The sequence below is a fragment of the Rhipicephalus microplus genome, chromosome 3 (assembly GCF_043290135.1).
Source record: "Rhipicephalus microplus isolate Deutch F79 chromosome 3, USDA_Rmic, whole genome shotgun sequence".
In the NCBI taxonomy this organism is placed as follows: Eukaryota; Metazoa; Arthropoda; class Arachnida; order Ixodida; family Ixodidae; genus Rhipicephalus; species Rhipicephalus microplus.
The window spans coordinates 23,152,416-23,174,101 of NC_134702.1; the positions used below are offsets into that span (position 1 = coordinate 23,152,416).

Genomic DNA, 21,686 nt, shown 5'->3' on the forward strand with positions numbered 1-21,686 from the left:
CGTGTTTTAACACAATATTAATGAGATCTAACGGACAGTAATGCCAAGGAATGTACAGGGGAAGTTATTAGAACCAATGGAATGTATATAACAAGAAAGAAGAAAGAAAAGTGGATGACAAAATAACCAGCCGTGAGCAGGAATCGAACCTACGACCTTCGAATAACGCGTTCGATGCTCTAACCACTGAGCTATCACAGCGGCCTTCCCTCCATCCACTTTTTTGGGGTTTATATGTGAATTTAGAAGTAGGAGTGACAGTTAGCGCCATCTATAAGCCGAGCGACGAGTGTGAAAACACTCTTATTCGCATGTTTGGCGTCACATAGCACGTGAACTTATTATGAGCGGGCAGCTGATTAATCGTCCCTCTTATACAACCTAAACACACCAAGTTTGCCAGTACGAGACCCTCGTTCAATGAAATAAGGGAAAGAAGTGTATACCTAAGGGCTCGTTTTTCCGTGTTTTAACACAATATTAATGAGATCTAACAGACAGTAATGCCAAGGAATGTACAGGGGAAGTTATTGGAACCAATGGAATGTAAATAAGAAGAAAGAAGAAAGAAAAGTGGATGAAAAAATAACCAGCCGTGAGCAGGAATCGAACCTATGACCTTCGAATAACGCGTTCGATGCTCTAACCACTGAGCTATCACAGCGGCCTTCCCTCCATCTACTTTTTTGGGGTTTATATGTGAATTTAGAAGTAGGAGTGACAGTTAGCGCCATCTATAAGCCGAGCGACGAGTGTGAAAACACTCTTATTCGCATGTTTGGCGCCACGTAGCACGTGAACTTATTATGAGCGGGCAGCTGATTAATTGTCCCTCTTATACAACCTAAACACACCAAGTCTGCCAGTACGAGACCCTCGTTCAATGAAATAATGGGAAAGAAGTGTATACCTAAGGGCTCGTTTTTCAGTGTTTTAACACAATATTAATGAGATCTAACAGACAGTAATGCCAAGGAATGTACAGGGGAAGTTATTGGAACCAATGGAATGTAAATAAGAAGAAAGAAGAAAGAAAAGTGGATGAAAAAATAACCAGCCGTGAGCAGGAATCGAACCTACGACCTTCGAATAACGCGTTCGATGCTCTAACCACTGAGCTATCACAGCGGCCTTCCCTCCATCCACTTTTTTGGGTTTATATGTGAATTTAGAAATAGGAGTGACAGTCAGCGCCATCTATAAGCCAAACAACGAGTGTGAAAACATTCTTATACGCATGTTTGGCGTCACGTAGCACGTAAACTTATTATGAGCGAGCAGCTGATTAATTTTCCCTCTTATACAACCTAAACACACCAAGTCTGCCAGTACGAGACCCTCGTTCAATGAAATAAGGGAAAGAAGTGTATACCTAAGGGCTCGCTTTTCCGTGTTTTAACACAATATTAATGAGATCTAACAGACAGTAATGCCAAGGAATGTACAGGGGAAGTTATTAGAACCAATGGAATGTAAATAAGAAGAAAGAAAAGTGGATGAAAAAATAACCAGCCGTGAGCAGGAATCGAACCTACGACCTTCGAATAACGCGTTCGATGCTCTAACCACTGAGCTATCACGGCGGCCTTCCCTTCATCCACTTTTTTGGGTTTATATGTGAATTTAGAAGTAGGAGTGACAGGAGTGGCTTATAGATGGCGCTGACTGTCACTCCTACTTCTAAATTCACATATAAACCCAAAAAAGTGGATGGAGGGAAGGCCGCTGTGATAGCTCAGTAGTTAGAGCATCGAATGCGTTATTCGAAGGTCGTAGGTTCGATTCCTGCTCACGGCTGGTTATTTTTTCATCCACTTTTCTTTCTTCTTTCTTTTTATTTACATTCCATTGGTTCTAATAACTTCCCCTGTACATTCCTTGGCATTACTGTCTGTTAGATCTCATTAATATTGTGTTAAAACACGGAAAAACGAGCCCTTAGGTATACACTTCTTTCCCTTATATATATATATATATATATATATATATATAATATGCACATTTACAATGGCATACACAAACAGAGACAAAGCATTGTTTACCCTCTATCCACCCACCCTCAAAAAAAAAAAAATCTGGCTATAATCTTGACTATCAGCAACTATGAGCAGGTATAGCTGATAGTTTCACCAGTATTGATTTGCTTCACATAAGTGCCACCACTATGTTCTCGTGAAATTTTTTAATTCCTTGAAACACCTTCAAGGCAAAGCATAGCCGCATGCCGTACTTAGTCGTGGCTGAAAGCATCGGAAGCTTCAGGCATTAAAAGTGCCTAGGCTTCCTTTTTAATGGGACATGAAAGAAAAGAACTATTTCTCGTATTAGTAAATTACTTTTATCAAATTACCTATTAGTAAATTACATCACGCCAATGTGATGGAGTTTGCCGGCACACCCACACATACCCTCACGTTCTTCTTAAATCCCCAGTTGGAAGGCAGTCAGTGCTTGTCCCCATCATTGTTCTTTGTCTGCTCCTGCGCTGTTTGTTGAAGACCATAGAATAATTTGCTCGAGGAGAGAAATGTGGGCTTTTGCATTTTCCTTGCCTGTAGATAGGATCACACTAGGTAGTTCAGTGTTTATGCGTAGCACGTATTGCTCAGTTGTTCTCTCCTTTCTCAGTTTCCTTGTATTAATATGTATATATATTCAAGGCTTGTGTCTACAAAGTGTTGTGAATCGCATTTTAAAATTGAACACATGTGAATTGGATCGCAATTTTACTTTATGTTGGTCCGCACACATCTTTGAATAAACATAGTGTGGCTATATAGGAAGCTGCTCTGTTCTCTTCCAGCCTACTGACATGATAAAGTTCATAGGCCAGCTGTCTACCGAAGTTGAGAGGAGATTACTGGAGGCTGGCGTTCAAGGTCGCACCATTACATTGAAAGTCAAGGTGGGCTTATGCACGCATTGCTTTACTTTCTTTCTGGTGATCACTTTTGCTAGCTATTGCTGTTATTTTGTCACTCTTGTACGTGCTCCTCTGCAAACACATTAACTAGCCCAGGAATGATATCATCAAGTTCTGACTTCATTCATTTAGACTGCAGTCAAAATTCGTTTTAATGAAGTAGCATGGAGACTATAGTTGGGTTCGCTATGACCAATAGTCGTTGTAATAGTAAATATAAAAATCAATAATCTGTCTCGTGCAAAAAACCTAGATGTGAAAACAGATTATTCTAGGCTTCAAACAAACTATAAATGAGGTAGTTATATATTACCTAGTCACTTAGTAGCATTTCCAGCCAAACAGGCCGGAACACGAGAAGGTGAAATTACGACATAAAAAAAGATAGTTTGGTGCAACACTTTGGCATTTGAAATTATTTGAAGAAGGATGTGGTCATATTTTTAACCAAATTTTTAATGTCACAGCCACATTGTTGAAGAAATCTGGTTGTAAATTGCTTTTGAAATACTATTTCCCTTTTTATACTATCTTTTAATATTACATTGCCACAGTCAGTATCAAAGTAGTGTTCATGTTGTCGGTTTTGTTATAGAAATAATACATGTTGTTGGAAGGAAGCTAGACCAACCAACTTTCATGTTTAGTTCGCTATAACTGATAATTTACCTTATGAGCATTCTTTAGGACCGGGTTCGACTGTAGTACCACAACTTAGGGCGTTCTGCATTTGCGCGTCGTTTCCTGGTTATCGTAGCAGTCATTCATTCCACGCGATAAATGCATGTCGGCAAGCGCCGCAAAGGGCCGGTTGCATGTGCCATGCTGTTTCTGTTGCCAGCAACACACAATTCGATGCGCAGGTGCGACAGAAGGACGCCCCCGTGAACCCATCCAAGTACATGGGTCACGGTATGTGCGACAATCTAGCCAAGTCTTCCCACCTGCTGGCAGCGACTGCTAGCAAGGCCATCATTTCGAAGGAGTGCTACAGCCTGGCCATGCAGATGCACCTCGTTGCTTCCGACATCCGAGGGGTGAGCAGCGCTCGTGGTAGCACCAGCATTTAGTTCACAACACAATGTACTTACTCTCTGTATTTCTCCCACGCAAAAAAAAAACTGCAACAACATTTAATAGCCTAGCCTGTTTGTCATGAAGCTAGAAAAATTGGTTTGTGTTTCAAATGAACAGTTTGAGGGATGTAGGCCCAAAAGTAATGAAGTAGCCCACAAGTCTGAGAACTCGCTCGTGGGTCGACTCACTTGGACTTTGTAAGACTAACCCCCGTGTTCTAGAACGCCCCTTCACTCAACGCTCCACCTTCACTTAAGAAAGCCGATGGTAGTGCCATATCTAGGCAGGGCAAGTCACTGTATATCAGTGATAATTTGCTGCTATTCTTAAGTAGCGCAGCGTCATTTTCAGCCGAGCAGCAGCGCAGTGCTCAACCCTGTCAAATGAAGGGTGAAAGTCAAGTAGAGGGGCGTTTGTGAATATGGGGGTAAGATCGAGCCGCGAGTATACGTTTGGGTGAGGCCGGTTGAAAAAAAGTTTCGTGAGGATGGTGACTTCGAGCGAGCTCGGCTCAGAAAAAGCACGGTGGGTCTGAGTGAGCCCAAAGCACAAGGTACATTTCTTGTGTGAGCCTGCGTGAGTTATACTTTGTTTTTACAGACTTATGCGGCAGACTCTGAGTGAATGGAATTCTCCAGAGGCAATCGGCAGGGGGGTGCAAGGTGCGCTTGCCCCCCCCCCCCCCCCCCCCTCCTTCCAAGCCATGCCAACACTTGCCTCCCGCCTAAGCGAAACCGACTCTCCGCCCCTCTCCCCCATTGGCGATGTGTGGCGGGTTTGCACACCCGACACCCACGGAAATCTTTTAAGCAGAATATATGAAACAACTAGCTGTAATGCAGTTGGTGTAATACTTGAATTTTCCCGCCTTGTGCACCTCTCAGTAAGCGGAGCTCCTGTTAGTCGGGCCATATTTTGCCGGTCCCTCCAGGTTCCATTAATGAGAGTCTACTGCATGTTGTTGTGTTCTACTGACCTGTTTATCTGTCCCGCCTACTCAACTTAGAAGTCCCCCTGAAGTGACTACTAATGTGGAGGAGAGGAGAAATCAACTACTATTTAGTAACTGAGGGATAGTTAATTTTGGGTTTGGATTGCATTAGGTGCTCGTTTAGTCTGTCGTGATGCTAAGATCCTGCTACTCGTTGAGTCTTAAACCACATTTACAATGTATTATAATCATCTAGATAACTTACGAACTACATTCGGGAAAAACAGCACAAGGTCGTCAGTGGAATATTTAATTTCATTAAATGCTCGAGTGCTGAATTCGTTGCCGTGGGCTAAAGACAAAGACCTTGCAGCCATAGCGTTGAAGCTTTTCTGTAGGTGGGCATTCAAGTTGGAAGGCTGGAGCCACTGCCTTCGGGGCAAGGTGGTGGCGTGAAGACCATGCTGGACTTCCTGACGACAAGTAGGCCGCCCGAAAGCCACGGTGTAGCAGGGCCGAGCTCAGGAACAACGAACGGCATGACGGAGTCGCTACCCAAGGCCGTCAGTCTTCCGGCGTTCTCAGAGGTGAGCAGGTTTGCGAACTGCAACTTCTGCATTGCAAATCCACATCGTGAACGAGAAATGAAAAACAAAATAAAATAATAATAAAATTATGGGGAGACCCACACGGCTTGTGGTAGCCACACATTATAGTCAGCAAATGATAGTTATGACTCGGGTGCAGCTCGTCGTGATAAAAAATTGTCCCGTGGGGAACGTTGCTTGAGCCTGCATTTCGACGAGAGCATGTTTTCATTGATACCAGGCTGCATACCCGTTCAAAAGGGTTGGCCCCTAACCACTGCCTCCCCTTCTTCCCCGCATTGAAATATTGATGAAGGGGCCTATTTTACGGAATATAAACAATGGAAATAGGTGCCAGTGGGCCCTCTCCCCAGAAGGCCTGATTGGTACCGTGGCTTAGACATGTTTTGTCCATTTTTTTTTCTAATTGCTGGCATCAGCGACATTTCGTGTTCAGCAGTTTTCGATCTATTTAGAGCTCCATTTTCCCCAGAACTTTTATCTCGACTGGGTGCAACTCGTGAGTCGTAGGCAGTCAGATTATTGCACGTGTACTGTTACATTGCTATTTACTTGTGGTGTTGCTTGTCAACAGCTGCACTAAAGAGGTGTTGAGAAAACTTGCAACACATTATTGGATGTCCGTGATCACAGTGATCGCAAGTGCTACTCGATGGAACTGTGGCAGAATTCACTGTATCACAGAAATTTAGTACTGCTACAGTAAGGGGATATGCTATTCGAAGGCACCTTTTTTTTTTAATATTCACCCTAGAGCAATGAAACTTGAGCTGCTTATAGAATGCTTTATGCTGATTTCAAATCTATAATTGGTTTTCTTGCAAGTTACATACTCTTAGTTCTGCAACATGACAAAGTGAAAACCTTAAGCATTTTGCCGCCACCCCCCTCTTTCCATCACTGCTTTTCTATAATTTTTTACCATTGACAGTTCATAATGTTTCAAATAAAGTGTAGAATTGAGAAAACTGATGAGGAAGTGCATAAAAAATATGTGATAGACATGAAGAATTCTAACCTGGGAAGTCCATATTTCTCCTACCCTAGCAAAGGTTTACATAGATTTTTTTATTTTATAATAAAAATATTGAAGTTTAAGCAATGTAATTGCATTTCTTGTACTTAGAAAAAGAAGTTGGGCGAAATTTTATGCAGATCCGAGCACCAGAAGTACCCGAAAAAGAAGGGGCACATTGAAAAAAAAAAAAAAATAGGGAAATTTGTGTTTCGAGAAAAACGAGTTTTAATGTTAAAATTCAATGTTTATTTATGAAAGATATCATTAGATGCAATCAAATTTGCACAAAAATGAACAATCCTTTTTGTAGTGGCCACTGGCACTAAAAAGTGCCTGCACCATAAGTTTGCCCCTCACGGCTTTTTCGAGCCGACTCCTCGCAGACATTTCACTCGTAGACAGAGCCACGAAAGGATTACCAAACACCTTCCTCTCCGTCTAGCAGAGCCTTATGGCGACTGCAATCTAGGCAGAAGTTCGGCAGCACTTCGAAATCTGAACTAAGTTCAGTGCCGAGGGACACAAGAGTGCCGATGCCATGGTGGCTCTTGTGGCCGTGTTTGTGTCGCATACCGTTGTACATAACAGCAATGTCATCCCCACCAACTTTTCTCACTGTGAGCTCCCTCGACGTTGCAAGATTGGCGCATATGGCATCGATTGGTACATCAGGGACTTTCCGGCTGGTGTCTGTGAGCAAGCCAAAAATTGCTGCTAATCAGACCACCTGCTCATAGCCCATTCCCACAGAGCGCACCGCCACAGCAGCTTTTCACGTTGAGAGTGTAGATATCGCGTGGTGCTGCTGCTTTCTTCATCCATAATGATAAGATAAACACACGAGAAAAACTTTGTTCCGCTACACTGCTTGACGGGACACAGACCCTGCAAGGAGGCTTCACAGTACACACAGGCGCGCAGCAGCCAATGGTGGTCCCTGATCCGTACCACGTGATTTAATAGCCAGCCACGGCACTCGAAAAATGCTACAAAAGCCTGCTTCTTTTTATTATTTCTTGCGCTGCAGCAGCGTGGGAAACCATCATTATTTAAGAGCGAGGCTCGGCTCTCCGCCTCATGCGATCGACAATAGCAAGCAGCAGTGCATTATCAGTGGCAACGTTTGGAAGACTGCACATTTCTTAACAGCGACCTTGTGCTTTTTAGACGCAATTTTAAAGCATTTGCAGTCTAGTCTCGGCATTTTTTTTTTTTTTTGAGAACAGTCAGGGTAATAATCTTACTTAACTGAACAGGGGAAAACAAAAATTTAGCAATTTTTTAGAAAACTCCCGTTTTTCGACCCATAAGGTACCAATGTATGATACTGTACCCTAAAGACTTGGCACGTAGGATGATGTTGGCATCTAAATTTGTTTTCAACATCAATCCACGATAAAACTAAGGCACTCATGTTGTTATGTTATTCATACGACAGGTCCGCGTGGGAGTAATTAAAATTTTAGTTTGTTGTTACGAATACAACAAAACTTTTGACAGTGGAAAGGTCTTCACAGTAGCTGTCGCACCGCCGCGGTGGTCTAGTGGCTAAGGTACTCGGCTGCTGACCCGCAGGTCGCGGGATTGGATCCCGGCTGCGGTGGCTGCATTTCCGATGTAGGCGAAAATGATGTAGGCCCATGTGCTCAAATTTGGGTGCTCGTTAAAGAGCCCCAGGTGGTCGAAATTTCCGGAGCCCTCCACTACGGCGTCCCTCATAATTATATGGTGGTTTTGGGACGTTAAACCCTAAATATCAATCAAATCACAGTAACTGTCCTTTCACTTCTCTGCGTGGGAGACTTCAGTGGTCAACCATAGATGATTCCTATCTAAACTAAAGCATCCTTTGCAGATCGATCCAGCTGTGTTGGACAGCCTACCTCCTGACATTAAAGATGAAGTCCTCACCATGTATAGAGAAAGCCGGCGAAATCCTTTGCGCTCAAAGTAAGTGTTGCGTTGCCTTTACGGTGTTCTGTCCTACACTTTTTGTTTGGAAACTATGGGTGTGCGAATACTTGAAGTTTGTATTATCTTTCTTATAGTGTTTGCTATTCGACTTGCACTGGAATTTTCATTGTTCAAACTTTTCAAAGACAAATGCAGTAAATGTCCGATTAAAAGGGTCAGATGTTTAATATGCTTCATCTTGTCACATTTCCATTTTGCGGCAAAGCTGTATAGCAAGCTCTGTTATGGTTGAACGTTTCAGTCTGTTTAAAACTAACCCCTTAAGAATTTTTAATGCTTCACCTCATTACACTGGCGTACAGTGGCAAAGCTGCACTTAAAAAGACACTAAAGGCAATTATTAAGTCGACGTTCATTGTTAAAATTGCGGTCTAGAAACCTCGTAGTGTTACTGTTGTGCCAATGCAGGACCTATTTTGAAATAAAATCATGTTTTAGTGGTCCGCGTTGGGTTAGCGCACTCCAAATTACCCGCCTCTAGAAGCGGACCGAACAGACCGGCTTACGTCACTGTTGCCATGCACAGCATTGCCTGGCTTTACTGCGCTGGTAGCAGCAGACCAAAAGCAGTGGGAGCCACAGCAGTAACAACGGCCATTGATCAATTTCTCGCCATTGGCTTCGAGATTGCAGACATTTTTGTTTCAACTGTGCCCCGCTAGATAGCACCACCTGTCCCTTGTAACCACGCGAAAATGGAATTTTTGAACAACTCGCGCCATTCCCTGTAGTAATGTCCCGGGGGTTCTTTTTTCCATGAACCAAACGGAAACGAAAGAGCAGCATTTTGTTGCGTCTCTTGATGCACGGAAGGTTTTTTATTTAGTGCAGTTAGACCGATTACTAATGATTAATTTTAGGCAATCCGTCTGATGTTATTTGGATCATTTTGAAAATGTCCAACTGCGGCGTTTGTGTTCTTGTGCATTTACCTTAATTTCTCGATAAGTAGGGCACTGTTGTTGAAGATACTGTCATTTTATATGTTGTCGTACATTGAGCTTTCATTCTGACGTCAATTGTTATTTGACATTAGTGTCCCTTTAAGCTCCACTACTGTTGTGAACGTATTGACTCAAGGGAATGCTGGACCAAACATCGAGGTTATAGATGTGGCAGGGATGGGAGCTCAATTAATGCTGTTTTTGACCTGAAATTTCGGCAGCGAGTCCCAAAAATTGGACACCGAAAATTTTTAGCATTCAAATATTCACTTTCATGTATTTTGGCATCAAATGAGGCAGCTTTGGCAGTCCTAGCTTGAAGGAAGCACCATCTTGTCTGCCACACCAGTTCGGCTTTCACAGAATTCGAAAGAGAAGAGAGGTTGAGGAAATAGCATCTTTGCCTTTCACGTATGAAGGGTTGTTGGTAACACATTGATTGCACCGAATCGCGTACTGATACGATTCGGCCTCTGAATTGCCTCATTCTTGATTAGACAACTATGAAATACCACGCCCCCAGCGCTTCATCAACCTAGCAGGAGAAAAAAAACACACTTTCATGTTGCCATATCTCGTCAGAATATGATTAGCAATACTCTCGTGCTTTTTTTTCCTGCAGTTTTACTTCTAACAATGAGAAAAAAATTCTAGAAAAATTCTAAAAGCCTTCGACTCGATTTGCACTCACACTTCAGTGTTCAAATCCACTTCGCACCCAAAGTTTTGATATTTGCAAAGCTCTAATGGACATAAAGCACCCTGGGCTGTGTTAATATGAGCAAACTTCAAACATTTATTCTATTTCATTTAGAGGATGTCCATTTCCAATGCAAAAATATATTCGAAGCTAAACAATTCAACATAATTCCCTGTCTATTTGGATTAGTTTAATCATAACTTTTGAAATAGCTGTACGAAAAAAGAAAAGAAAAAGACATTTTCTTTTCCCCACTGGTTCAGGACCTACTCTGTTTTTTCTTCAAAAAATTGAGAACGAATTAATTTCTTTGCATACTGCTTTTTTTCTGATGCAAGGAGTAACAGCACACAAAGTATACCGACTGTGCTTGCATCCAGCAATACTATAGGTTTTCCTGTTGTCTAACAAACTGCACTCAAACCTTGATATAATGAAACCTGGATGTAATGAAATATGTGTTATAACGAAGTAAATTAAGAATAGTCTTGCAATAGATATATTGTTGGAATATACCAATATAACGAATTTTTGGATATAACGAACTTATTTTTGTGTAAGATGCAGCTCTGTTATAACGAGGTTTAAGTGTCATACAGTACTTATTAAATGCGGGGACACCCTATTTGTGCTTCAATGCTTCTCTCTTCTTGCAGAGACACAGCAGCCGGCACTAGTGGTGTCGGCAGCACCAAAAGTTCAAACCACAATCATCGCGGGGCCTCATCGTCAGCAGCGTCTACGAAGCCGAAAGCACAGCCCACGGGAAGGAGAAGAGGTCGGCCACCGAAAGGCAGCATCAGCCCACAGAAAGCACGTCTCTTGGCATGCCACTCTCTAAAAGAGTACATGGTGAGTAGGCGTCGCATCTGCCTCGTATTGCCTACCTTACACTAAAAGATGGTACTACTAAGCCACTGCGACAGGGCGTCCTGATTTGTAAGTGCACTTAATTTTGCCATTTACGTGCACCGTTGGCAAGGAAGAGACCACGAACATCCAGCCTCGGTAAATTAAGCATCTGTGTTTCTTGTACCACTTCTGGGTGAAATATTTCGTTCCACATAAAGGCACGACGTAGAACACTTAGACAGAAAATGTAGAAATGTTATTTAAAGTCAAACTTTTTTGTAGGCATGTGTGAGTATTCAAACGGGTATCACAGCATGGAATTTTTTTCGACATGAAATCAACCTATTCGAAATTTGGAATTACTTGAACAAACAAAACCACAGGCAAACCACATGTAACTCCCCTGCAAAGGTTGTTTCACTGCAGTGGAGGGGTGCTGTACCGTGAATACACCTATCCATAAAAAAAATCACACTGCCGCAAAGCCCTATTTCAAGGTTAGATGAACGTATCCTAATTTTTAGTTATACTATGTGATATACATACCTTATTCCAATCTAATTCAAAGTTATTCAACCAAACCACTATTCACTTAAAATCTTAAATTCACTATTCACGCAAGGCTATAGACGAGTCAACTATCAATTATAACAGTGGTATTCCTAATTAAATCATTACCAAAAATAAGAAATTATTGTTAACCTGCTTGTTTGCATGGAAACTAACTTTATCAGATTATTGAAATCCTGTTTTTTTTTTTTTTTTTTCTCCCTATAGACTAAGCCTGTACAGACAGCTGTAGAAACGTTTGAGTCCGTAATTGACTCTGAAAAGAAAATGGAGCAGGTGAAAGCTTTGCTGCAGCAATGGATTAACACAACCAATGGTACGTTTTCTTACTTGTTCATAGTCTTCGCAATGTCATGCAAAGTGATTGATGCATGCCAAAGCATTTGGCATCTATTGTTGTGGCTGTTCCGTACATCTTTGAGTTCAAACAACCACAATGACTGCGTGCCGTGATCTACACCACTAGGGTATTTGACTACACGTCATTGAATAGCGTGCTCTTCGTAAATATATTGGTATTATATTAGTAGATTAGTATTATTCATGAATAGATTGGTATCCCCAAAAGTACACCAGTACTTTTGGGGACTTACAATGCATTTTTTTCCCCACGAAGAATGTGCAAGTGGTGGGCACATTCAAGCAGAATTGCCGGTATAAAACACGAATAAAAAAGCCTTAAGGGGACTACTACCGGTATTTGTTTTGCCACGCTTGCCAATTCATACAGGCATAATTTCGATACGGACACCTATGGTCTGCACGAATGCCAAGTATTTGCATCATAGAATGATTAGCAATTGCCCAGATAACAAAAAGACTGATAACGTTTCCAAGCCATCACTGTATTTGCTTGGAGAACAGGGCACTTTGAAACTAAACAAAGTGCAGTTGGCCGAGCATTGGCGAAATGTGTGAACGACAGTGTCGTGTGAGCACATTTGTTTAACTACACTTTTGTCTTTCTAGATTCTGTTCTAAATTCGGATGTGATAGCATGGACTAACGTCCTGTGCAGCATTGTCCATGAGAGAAACTTGGAAATGCTGGACGTTCTACTGAAGTTCTTCCACAGGTGAGCAATTTGCGGATAACTTTGCTGTATTAGCCTGTTATACAAATGTTGATTATCGGGAGAGTACAGAAGCCAGAAGGTTATGATCTACTAGACATTGTAATTGTACTACAATCAAAACCGCATGTATCGAACCCACATATAACAAATTAGTATGTTGAACAATTGCAAAAAGCCTCTCGACTGCAATTACAATAAAACCTCAGCGTTACAATACTCGTGTGTTGGTGTGAGGTACTATGATTACTTGAAATTTGTGTCATCAAAATGCAACTGCAGTCAATTAAAAGCAAAAAAATAATTTGCAAGTGTTTGCGAATTGTGTGCGGTCCGCTATGTGGAGGCAACGCAAACCAACCTGGTCGCCCATGTTACACGAGTCTGCAAACTTGCAATTACACGACCTCTTGCTCTGTAAGCTCACAGGTGGAATCGCAGATTAAACGGCCAGCCATCTTGGTAAGTCTTTGGGTTCGCCGCTGATTACTTTCGCTAACGCCCGCAGCCACATGGAGAGCCAACGAAGCCACCGTGGCCGAGAGCTTGCATACTGTGAAATTACCGTGTCAGTCGCTTCGATTGCAAAGCTGTGTATGGCACTTTTCCATTCGCTTTTGGGCATGCCACCCCACTGCTTATGACAGAGACAAGTTGCATTTGTTGCTACAATGTCTCCTGGCATGTACTTGCAGCCCTGGCCAAGAGCAGTGCTAATCGCCATTTAAGGATCTCTAATTCGAGTGCTTTGGTGTGCGTTCATTCATAATTACAAGTAAAAGGATCACTGAAGCTAGCAAGAGCCTAATTGTCATGCAATCACGTCATGTGAGCCTGCAGGTTAGGCTTCATCATCTCCTGCAGATGCAGTTACGGAAACCGGCGTGTTCGGTAACAAGGAAAAAAATGCGCGCCGCAAGAAATACTATGGCCGTTCTTGCGCCTTTGGCACCTTGTGCCATCATTCGCACTTCTATTCATATTTTTCTCACTGTACTCGCACGAAGACCGTTTACCAATAAAGCCGTATTTTCGCTCTGTTGAAGTGCCACTGTTGTGCAAACACATCGGTATGATAATGTGCGAGGGTCGATTCAGCCATGCGAGTGTGTGTCAATTGGAACCTGCAGGAAACCAAGCGTTCGGGATGAAGCCTGTGTAGTGCTGTTCATTATCAGAGGTGATAGTATAGGTCGGCAATATCTTGAATTAACGAAGAAATAAGCATATAAAACAAGGACAAGACTGCATTCTTCAGGTTTCTTTCCGTGTCCTCAGCTAGATGAATGAAAGGATACGAGAGGCTTGATGATTTTTTTAATCGTGACCATACTCAGAAACAGTAATACAAATGAGTTCTGCGGAGACCTGCAAGATGGGGGAAAGGCCAAAATAAAGAGAAATAAGGCGACCACCAGTTTGTGGCACGAATCCACAAGGAAATCCGTAAGGATTTCTCAGAAAGAAAAGCTTTATAATTGCCAAAAAATTCATCCTGGTCAGGGAATCGAACCCGAGTCCAATGTTTTTCCGGGGTGGTATGGCCTGGAAAGCATGGAGGAAATGGATTTTCGCATCGAGTTCAAATGCACTAATGGACATTTAAAGGGAATAGGAATTGGGGTGAAAAGGTAATTTAACCCAGCTGGCAGCCTAACAATCACCATCAGTGGTTTTTATAATTTGAACTTCTACCACCACAGCCGATCTCCCAACTACTTTTACCTGTACATTTGTGTATGCACGTTGCAATCTTTGTTTAACTCAAAGATAACCACATTGTGGGCTGGTTTATTTTAAATGCTAGCCATGCGTCTGATATCTGTCCTCCGCACTGCACGAGGGGACCCATCTTCACTTTAATGTTGCTTGCATCTTTCAGGACCGTCCAGAAAAAGGGGGCCCAGCTTTGGGAAGGCACGTACATGAAAGTCGTCAACACTGTGCAAGGCGAGGTCCTTCAAGTGTTTGGGCACTTCATGAAAGTGCCGATATTTTAGAAAAAAAGAAGAGGCAATTTTACTACTGCTACACGCGCTGGCTGAATTGTCTGCAGCCCCTTTTTTCTTTATTTCTTTTTCCTTTTCTAGTTTTACACGCATTTTGCACTGTTGCAGGCATTTCAACAAATGTTTCTGCAAGAACGGAAAAAAAATGCTTGTTTTGAAAAGCCTAGTGTCGAATAGAGAACTTGTTATAACTTTACAACAAAATAATGTTTAAGCTTTCGTATGTTCATCTACGTTTTTTTTTTCCTTTTTTTGCACGCACATCCCCGATGAAGTTTTAAAAGACAGTGTGTTTAGGAGAGAAAAAAATCGCTGCTGCTGTTTAAAAACGGGTATCCTTCATCACACTTTTCAATGCTGGTTGTTGACAGACTGAATGAAGGTGAAATGCGTGCTCCTCAAAGCATTCCAAAGGCATTCTACAGTTGCTTTAATCTTCGAGGCTCAAGTCACTGACTGAATAGCCGGAGTCTTTGAGCCAATGTAACACATCTGCTTACCACGTGTAGCATTTTTCAGTGGTGGAATCGAAAGTGTTTTCATGACACGAGTCGGTGCAGAGTCATTAATTTAAAGGCCAACTGCAACAAAATTTCACTTTGTCTAAATTTTTACGAGCAAGTTGTTTGAGTCATACCAGAGCCCTTCTCTGGTCATACTAACTATTCTAAATTACAACTAGGCTTATGTGAACATTTTAGTCTTGGAATTCGTTTCTGTTCAAATTTCAATTATTGGAAATTTCGAACTATTCGAAACGTATGACGAATAAGTGTATATTAGGCTGCATGTGACACACCCCCCCCCCCCACCCCCCCCGTCTTTTTGAAGTGGTTTAACTGCAGTGGTGAGGTGCTATATACCATGAGCACACATACTCGAAGGAAATTGTTTGAGGCCTGTGTGCTTAGATTTAGGTGCGCGTTAAAAGAGCCCCAAGTGGTCGAAACTTCCGGAGCCCTCCACTGCGGCATCTCTCATAATCGTATGGTCATTTTGTGAAATGGTAGGCAGGTTCGCTGGATCAAGACAAATATGCTCATTTTTCTATGTAATATGCATTTTGTACTATTTGAGTTTGATTATAAATTATTCTAACAAATCGCAATCTACTTCAGACATAAAATTTAATGTTCGTGCAAGCCTAGTTACAACCTAAGAATAACTGGTAAGCTCCACCCACAGCCATCACTGTCTCACACGGAAGGCGCTTGCATAGGGTGCCCCATCCAGTTGCACTTGCTCATTTACGTGAAATAAAGCACCTCTGGTGCATTTCACTTAAAGTATTTTTTTGCATACAGAAACACATCTGTGTCGCTGGTTTTCGGTTCAAATACTTTACCTTCTGGCAAACTTCAGCCAAGCTTCCGACATCACTGCTCAGAAAAATGTAATAGTATGTCAAGTAGGAACAGCCAACTTTCAATTCAGTGTGTAAAAGTACTTAAATTTCATCTCTTACCAAATAGCACCCAATACAAAAGGCTTTATCGGAAAATTTGAAAGAAAGAACAATTAAATCTGCTCATTACCTCAAGCACATAATGCTTCGAATGACTGTACCGAAAGGCTACAAACACCGCTGCGGTGGTCTAGTGGCTAAGGTGGGATTGAATCCCGGCTGCGGTGGCTGCATTTTCGATGGAGGCGAAAACGCTGTAGGCCCGTGTGCTCAGATTTAGGTGCACGTTAAAGAACCCCAGGTGGTATAAATTTCCGGAGCCCTTCACTACGGCGTCTCTCATAATCATATGGTGCTTTTGGGACGTCAAACCCCAAATGTCAATTGAAAGGCTACAAATCATGATGCAGAAATGCAAGTCGACCAGGGTCCAGGCTCTCTCGCCTGAAACGTGTGCTCACTGGCCGTATCAGTTGTGGGGAGAGGAAGGCATCGCAAAGCAAATTTGGCAATACCTGCATTAAGTGCACCCTCATGCTTCAGAGCGCGGAAGTGGCAACCGCACAGCATGAAAAAAATTTCGGATGTGAAGCTAACCCTCAGAGGTTTCACCTGTCAAAGGCTGGACGTTTCATGGTGCCTACGGCATATGCAATCGAAGTATTCAAGAAGTTAGTGCTTATATCAATCATGAAGTCGTTACGGGCTTGGCAGTTCTCTCACGAATTTCTTTTGTAGGTGCAAAAAATGGCATGATGTCCTTTCAAATAAACGGGTGCTCACCTTTGAACGATGATAACATGTGCAAGTTTGAACAAAAGGCCTGCTGTAAAGATGCTAGCATTCGTTTTAACCCCCCCATCCTAACCAATATCCATCATTGGCTTTTTCTGCATTTTAGATATTTGCCCAGTGTAATTATTCATAACTTCGAATAATGGCTATCAAAAGTTGAACCAATTTGTTTGATTGACACACCCAAACTTTATCAATATTTGCAGTATTTACAGCAAAATAAATGTGCATGTGCTTGCAACAGAAACTGCCTCGCAAGTCTCTCTTGCTTACAGATAAATGGTGGATGCACTGCAGTTCTAATAGTGAAGCTTGTATTCATTCTTAAGTTGTAACTGACTCCACACCTGTTCCCTGCATCTGTTCTCCCATTCATTGACCTAAGTGGAGAGTTACGGCCCTTGCCCTCTTTAGTGTGATCAAGGAGCTTATATGCATCCCAAAACATTTGCGTCTTCTCTCGCTTTGACTTAGCCAGTGATGGCAAAATCATGGCACCTTACCACACAAACTTTCGTCGAACCCTTTGACTACATATATAGTAACCTCTGCAGCAATTTGGACAAGGCCACAGGGCTGGCTTACACACAGTCAACTCGTCAGTAGCCTTCAAACAGCACCCATACAAACAACTTGTTTCGCTGGTTGTGGCAGCACAATAAGTCCAGGCACACTGCCTTGGCGTCACCCCTATATCTCCGAGGCCATGCTGAGAAGCTGTGCTTTCTACACTCGCAGACAACTTTCATTCGCTAAGCTACTGAAACTATGGGGGGCAGAGTCACTGCACACATATCAGAGTGTACAAGTTGTCTTAACATTCAAGGCATCACTTTTGGCCTCGCCTCTCTCTGATGGGGTAAGTGCTGGTTTCAAAAGTTCGTCCTAGCCATGACGAAAATTTTTAGGCGAACTCTTCTCCTAGATTGGATGCACACATCACCTATAGTCAACTCCAGTTGGTGAGATTCATTGTGAACATCATGTGCTGCATAGATTATGTGCCTCTCGCTGAACAAATGCATCGGAGTGGTAACATCTCATTCGAATTCCAGCAAATGTGCACTGCGATTAAGTAATGTCATATGGGACGCCTATTCTCAGTGAAGCCAGGCATAAAAAATATTTGTGCTAAAAGGGACATCACAGTATTGTTGAGCGGAAATACCACTGCAGATATATGGTTAAAATACATTAGTTTAAACTTGGAAGCTATACTCAATGGCGTTTTCACACACATACTAGCTTTGACTGCAAGACCATGGAAAGTTGTTGCCAAGTTTAAGTCACGCTTTTGTCAACTGTCACAGCCTGGGAGCACTAATAGCAGTGTTTTATCTTTTTAATGGGAATGCATTTTTTTTAGTCGGGCTATTTTAGGCATCTGGCATTGTTAGCGTTGGTGTCTGGGCGTCGGCAGGTGTTATCTCTCCGCTCTCATTTCCGCTCCCATAGCAACAGCTGCAGGCGCGTGCGCTTATCCACGCCTCAAGAAACCGAAGCATGTGGTGCGAGAATATAGGAGCAGGTAGGTGCAGTGCTTCGCCATTCGCTCTCTCTCCTCCCTGTGCCCCACTCTCCCATCCACTCGCTCCTCACTCTTGACCATTCGCTGGCTGGGCGCCTTTCAATGCGATGGCAGAAGTTGGTGAAGGCGAATATCTGACGGCAACAGTACCCTCTCTCGGCGCAAGAAATGCATTCGCATTTCCTCACGATTCCCTCCAGGGAGGCGGGGGCATTTTTTTTTTACCTCTGTTTTCGTAAAAAGTTGCAGAGGCACCCAAGTCTCCTTACTCGAAATGAATGCAAAAGCACGACATGTCTAGGTGTGGAGACTATATCGACGTGCATTCATGTCATGTGACATTATGACAAGATGTCATGTGGTAACATCATGTCGCTTTAATGTGACGTCACAGATTCACTTTCATGAGGTCATCACTGGGTCACGCGAGTTTGGTTGCTGTCTGGCGGTATTGCCACTTGCCAGACAGATGCTATGTTTTTCATTTCATGGGGTATATCAGGGGCTCAAACATGCGGCCTGCAGGCCATATGGGGCTCGCTGACATTTTGAAAGCAGCTCATGACTTCACAAGGAATAAAATGTCTGTGAGCTTGCTAAATGGTACTCGCATTATCTACTTGCTTATTGCAATTAATAGTGCTCCGCTCAGTTAAGGTAAAAAAACGAAACTGGTCTCGAGTGCATTTTTTAATGAGGCACTCCATATGGTCCGTCTATGTTGAAACCTAACGGTGGGACAAAGTCTATATTTCACAATAAGCGTGCAGATTTGAGTCCCTTTGGAAATCAGTATTGATATGTTTCCCAGATACTGATACCAAATCCACTTCAGAAACGATCTGTGTATATGAGGTATGGGAAATGCGTTTTTTTAAATGGCAGCTTTACGCGACATTATGTTTGATAACACCTGAGACCCACCACTTCAAGCTTATTCACTGTGCTGGCCCTTGCGTGACTATTGTGACTGTAGCCTGCTATGTGAGGCAAGTTTAAGACTGCTGGGGTGCATAATGCTATGATGTTCCACGATGCTCCCACCCGTATTCAAAATGAAACAATTCGCACAAACACTCCTCTATAGCTGCGCTATCTGAAGTTAGGCTTTCACGCTAAAATTTTGTTGCAGTAGGCCTTAGAGTGCTGCCCATTGACAAAAATTTGACTGGAAAGTCAGAAAATATGCAGATCTGCTGGGTAGGTTAGCTACACGGTGCCTAGAATTAGTTGGCCAACGTTGAGGGATTTGTTACAGCTTGTAGGTACAGAATGCAGTTATAGTATTACAATATAACGGAGAGGCAGAAATTTGTTGTGATGGATTTTAAAAGAGCGCCAGCATGTTTGTAAACATTCTTGCAGCGTGAAGGTTTTGTAATTGAAGAGGCCTGGCCACTCGAAGACGACGTTACGCCGGAGGATTGTTGCGACAAAAAATTGACGCATTTTCAGTTGATCAAAACAAAGTTTCATGTTGTTTTTATGACATTTTTATGACATGTACGGCATCACTGCAAGCAGCTGTACTTCACATTCGGACAGAGTGTTTTCTGTTGGAGCGTGTTTATGGTCATTGAAAGTGCATGTCGTACAGTGCCCGGTAATGAAATTTTTCTGTTTGTCCTGAGTGTTGTTTAAAGCTTGGTACATTATCAACTTTTTTTTTTCAACCTCTTTACTTGTGCCGAGCAATTGTGTATTTTGCTGTTTTTGCAGAACGACGCATCACAGAGCTCAATGTCATGAGTGCTTGTTGTTTGAAGAGTTTGATTTAAAAGAAATTAGGAAACTTTTTTTTATGCTTTGTCCTCAAAGTAATAAGTTACGTGCATGGTGTTATATTTATTCATACATACATTATTTATGTATACTACTGCTTTAACACTGTTAAAAGCCACTTTAATGCACTTGTGAAGTATGTATGAAACACTTCCTTGTCCTTATAAAAATAAAATGATTTTCCAGTTTACACGGCAATGGTGTCTCTTTGCTTCCCAATGCCTTTTGGCGATTTGTGTTGAAACACCCACGACAGCTTACGAGCATAGTCGTATACTGTTAAAGAAATGACTTTTCCAAAAATGCACGCTGCCAATATCACAACCTTTACGCATTTTAGTCAGTCTTGCACATGAAAAACACGCCTTAAAATGAATAGTAGCGTTATTTCTAAATGTACAGTCAAAACTTCATATATCAAACTCGAAGCATATGTGAAATTTTTTTCAAAGTACTGTTAGTCCAAAATACAAAACAAGCCTATCTGATGCTCACCTAAAAACGTGTCAAGTCTCAGACCTTTGAATAATTTTCAGTTTCAAATCATGACTTGCTTTGTTCATCAATGCACAGCTATTCAATTGAGAATACATGAACTACTGTTCATTTCTTTCATGCTTAGCTTACACTCCACATACCCTGTACTCCACATAATATTTCAATTATCTGTAATGTCAGCCTTGTAAATCGTATAGTCATGTGCTTAAGAATGTGTGCACGTTGTCACTTTTTTTTCCTTTTCCGTTATATCTTTGCTTGCGCCCTATAAGCCTCTTGCGCTTAAGGATAAAATAAGAACATTAAAATCTGAAATTTTGCACTTTGTTTCCCTAAGGTACTTGTCATCAGTTTTTCATCCATACCCCAGGGTTCATGCTCATTTACATGATAAAAATTCGTTTGTTCAGCGAACTGGGAGGAACACAGACGCGAAGCAAAGAGAAGGCACACAGCACGAGCGCTCACCAACAACTCTTTATTCATAATTGTTCAGCGAACTGGGAGCGCTGTGCCTTCTCTTTGCTTCGTGTCTGTGTTCTTCCCGCTCTCCCAGTTTGCTGAACAATTATGAATAGCCAACTAGCCCATCTTTCCATCCTATTGCAAAAATTTAGGAGTCTTCAAAAACTTTTAAGGCTATGCATGTGAATTTTCAAGGACCACATTGTATGCTAGAAATCTAATGAACACATATTCAAGGGAGGATACAGACTTGAATCAACTCAAACTCATCAAAAAAGGGTAACATCACTGAATCAGACGCCATAAACATGGCTCCAATGACATTTTCTGTCTTGACAACTCTCAATAACAGTTTCAGAGTTGCATATCTAACAAGTTTCTAACTTTTATTAAGGTGGGAAAAACTAAGGAACAGTTATTATACAATGTCTTGTTGCTCTTTGTTAATTTTCATATCTATATCCACTATCTCTTGCTGCTTGGTCTTGGCAGTCTTTCCAAGGCCGTTTGACTTGATGATGCACGTCAGGTTGCT

General features: G+C 42.1%; 1 protein-coding gene and 1 non-coding gene across 2 annotated transcripts in view; one reads left to right on the forward strand and one right to left on the reverse strand.

The window, feature by feature from the left end:
• The window catches only part of Rev1 (Rev1 DNA directed polymerase), a 35,022-nt gene extending 14,644 nt beyond the window's left edge, over positions 1-20,378 (forward strand). The window contains exons 9-16 of the mRNA XM_037431720.2: positions 2,804-2,905; positions 3,787-3,960; positions 5,330-5,518; positions 8,413-8,507; positions 10,832-11,027; positions 11,805-11,913; positions 12,567-12,672; positions 14,552-20,378. Of these exons, the coding sequence (XP_037287617.2) occupies positions 2,804-2,905; positions 3,787-3,960; positions 5,330-5,518; positions 8,413-8,507; positions 10,832-11,027; positions 11,805-11,913; positions 12,567-12,672; positions 14,552-14,669 (1,089 nt within the window). The 3' untranslated portion in view covers positions 14,670-20,378. The remainder of the gene's footprint in view (positions 1-2,803; positions 2,906-3,786; positions 3,961-5,329; positions 5,519-8,412; positions 8,508-10,831; positions 11,028-11,804; positions 11,914-12,566; positions 12,673-14,551) is intronic.
• Positions 1,511-1,583, reverse strand: TRNAT-CGU (transfer RNA threonine (anticodon CGU)). Its single transcript has one exon. It is a non-coding gene; the product is annotated as a tRNA-Thr (tRNA).
• Positions 20,379-21,686: the final 1,308 nt, after the last annotated feature.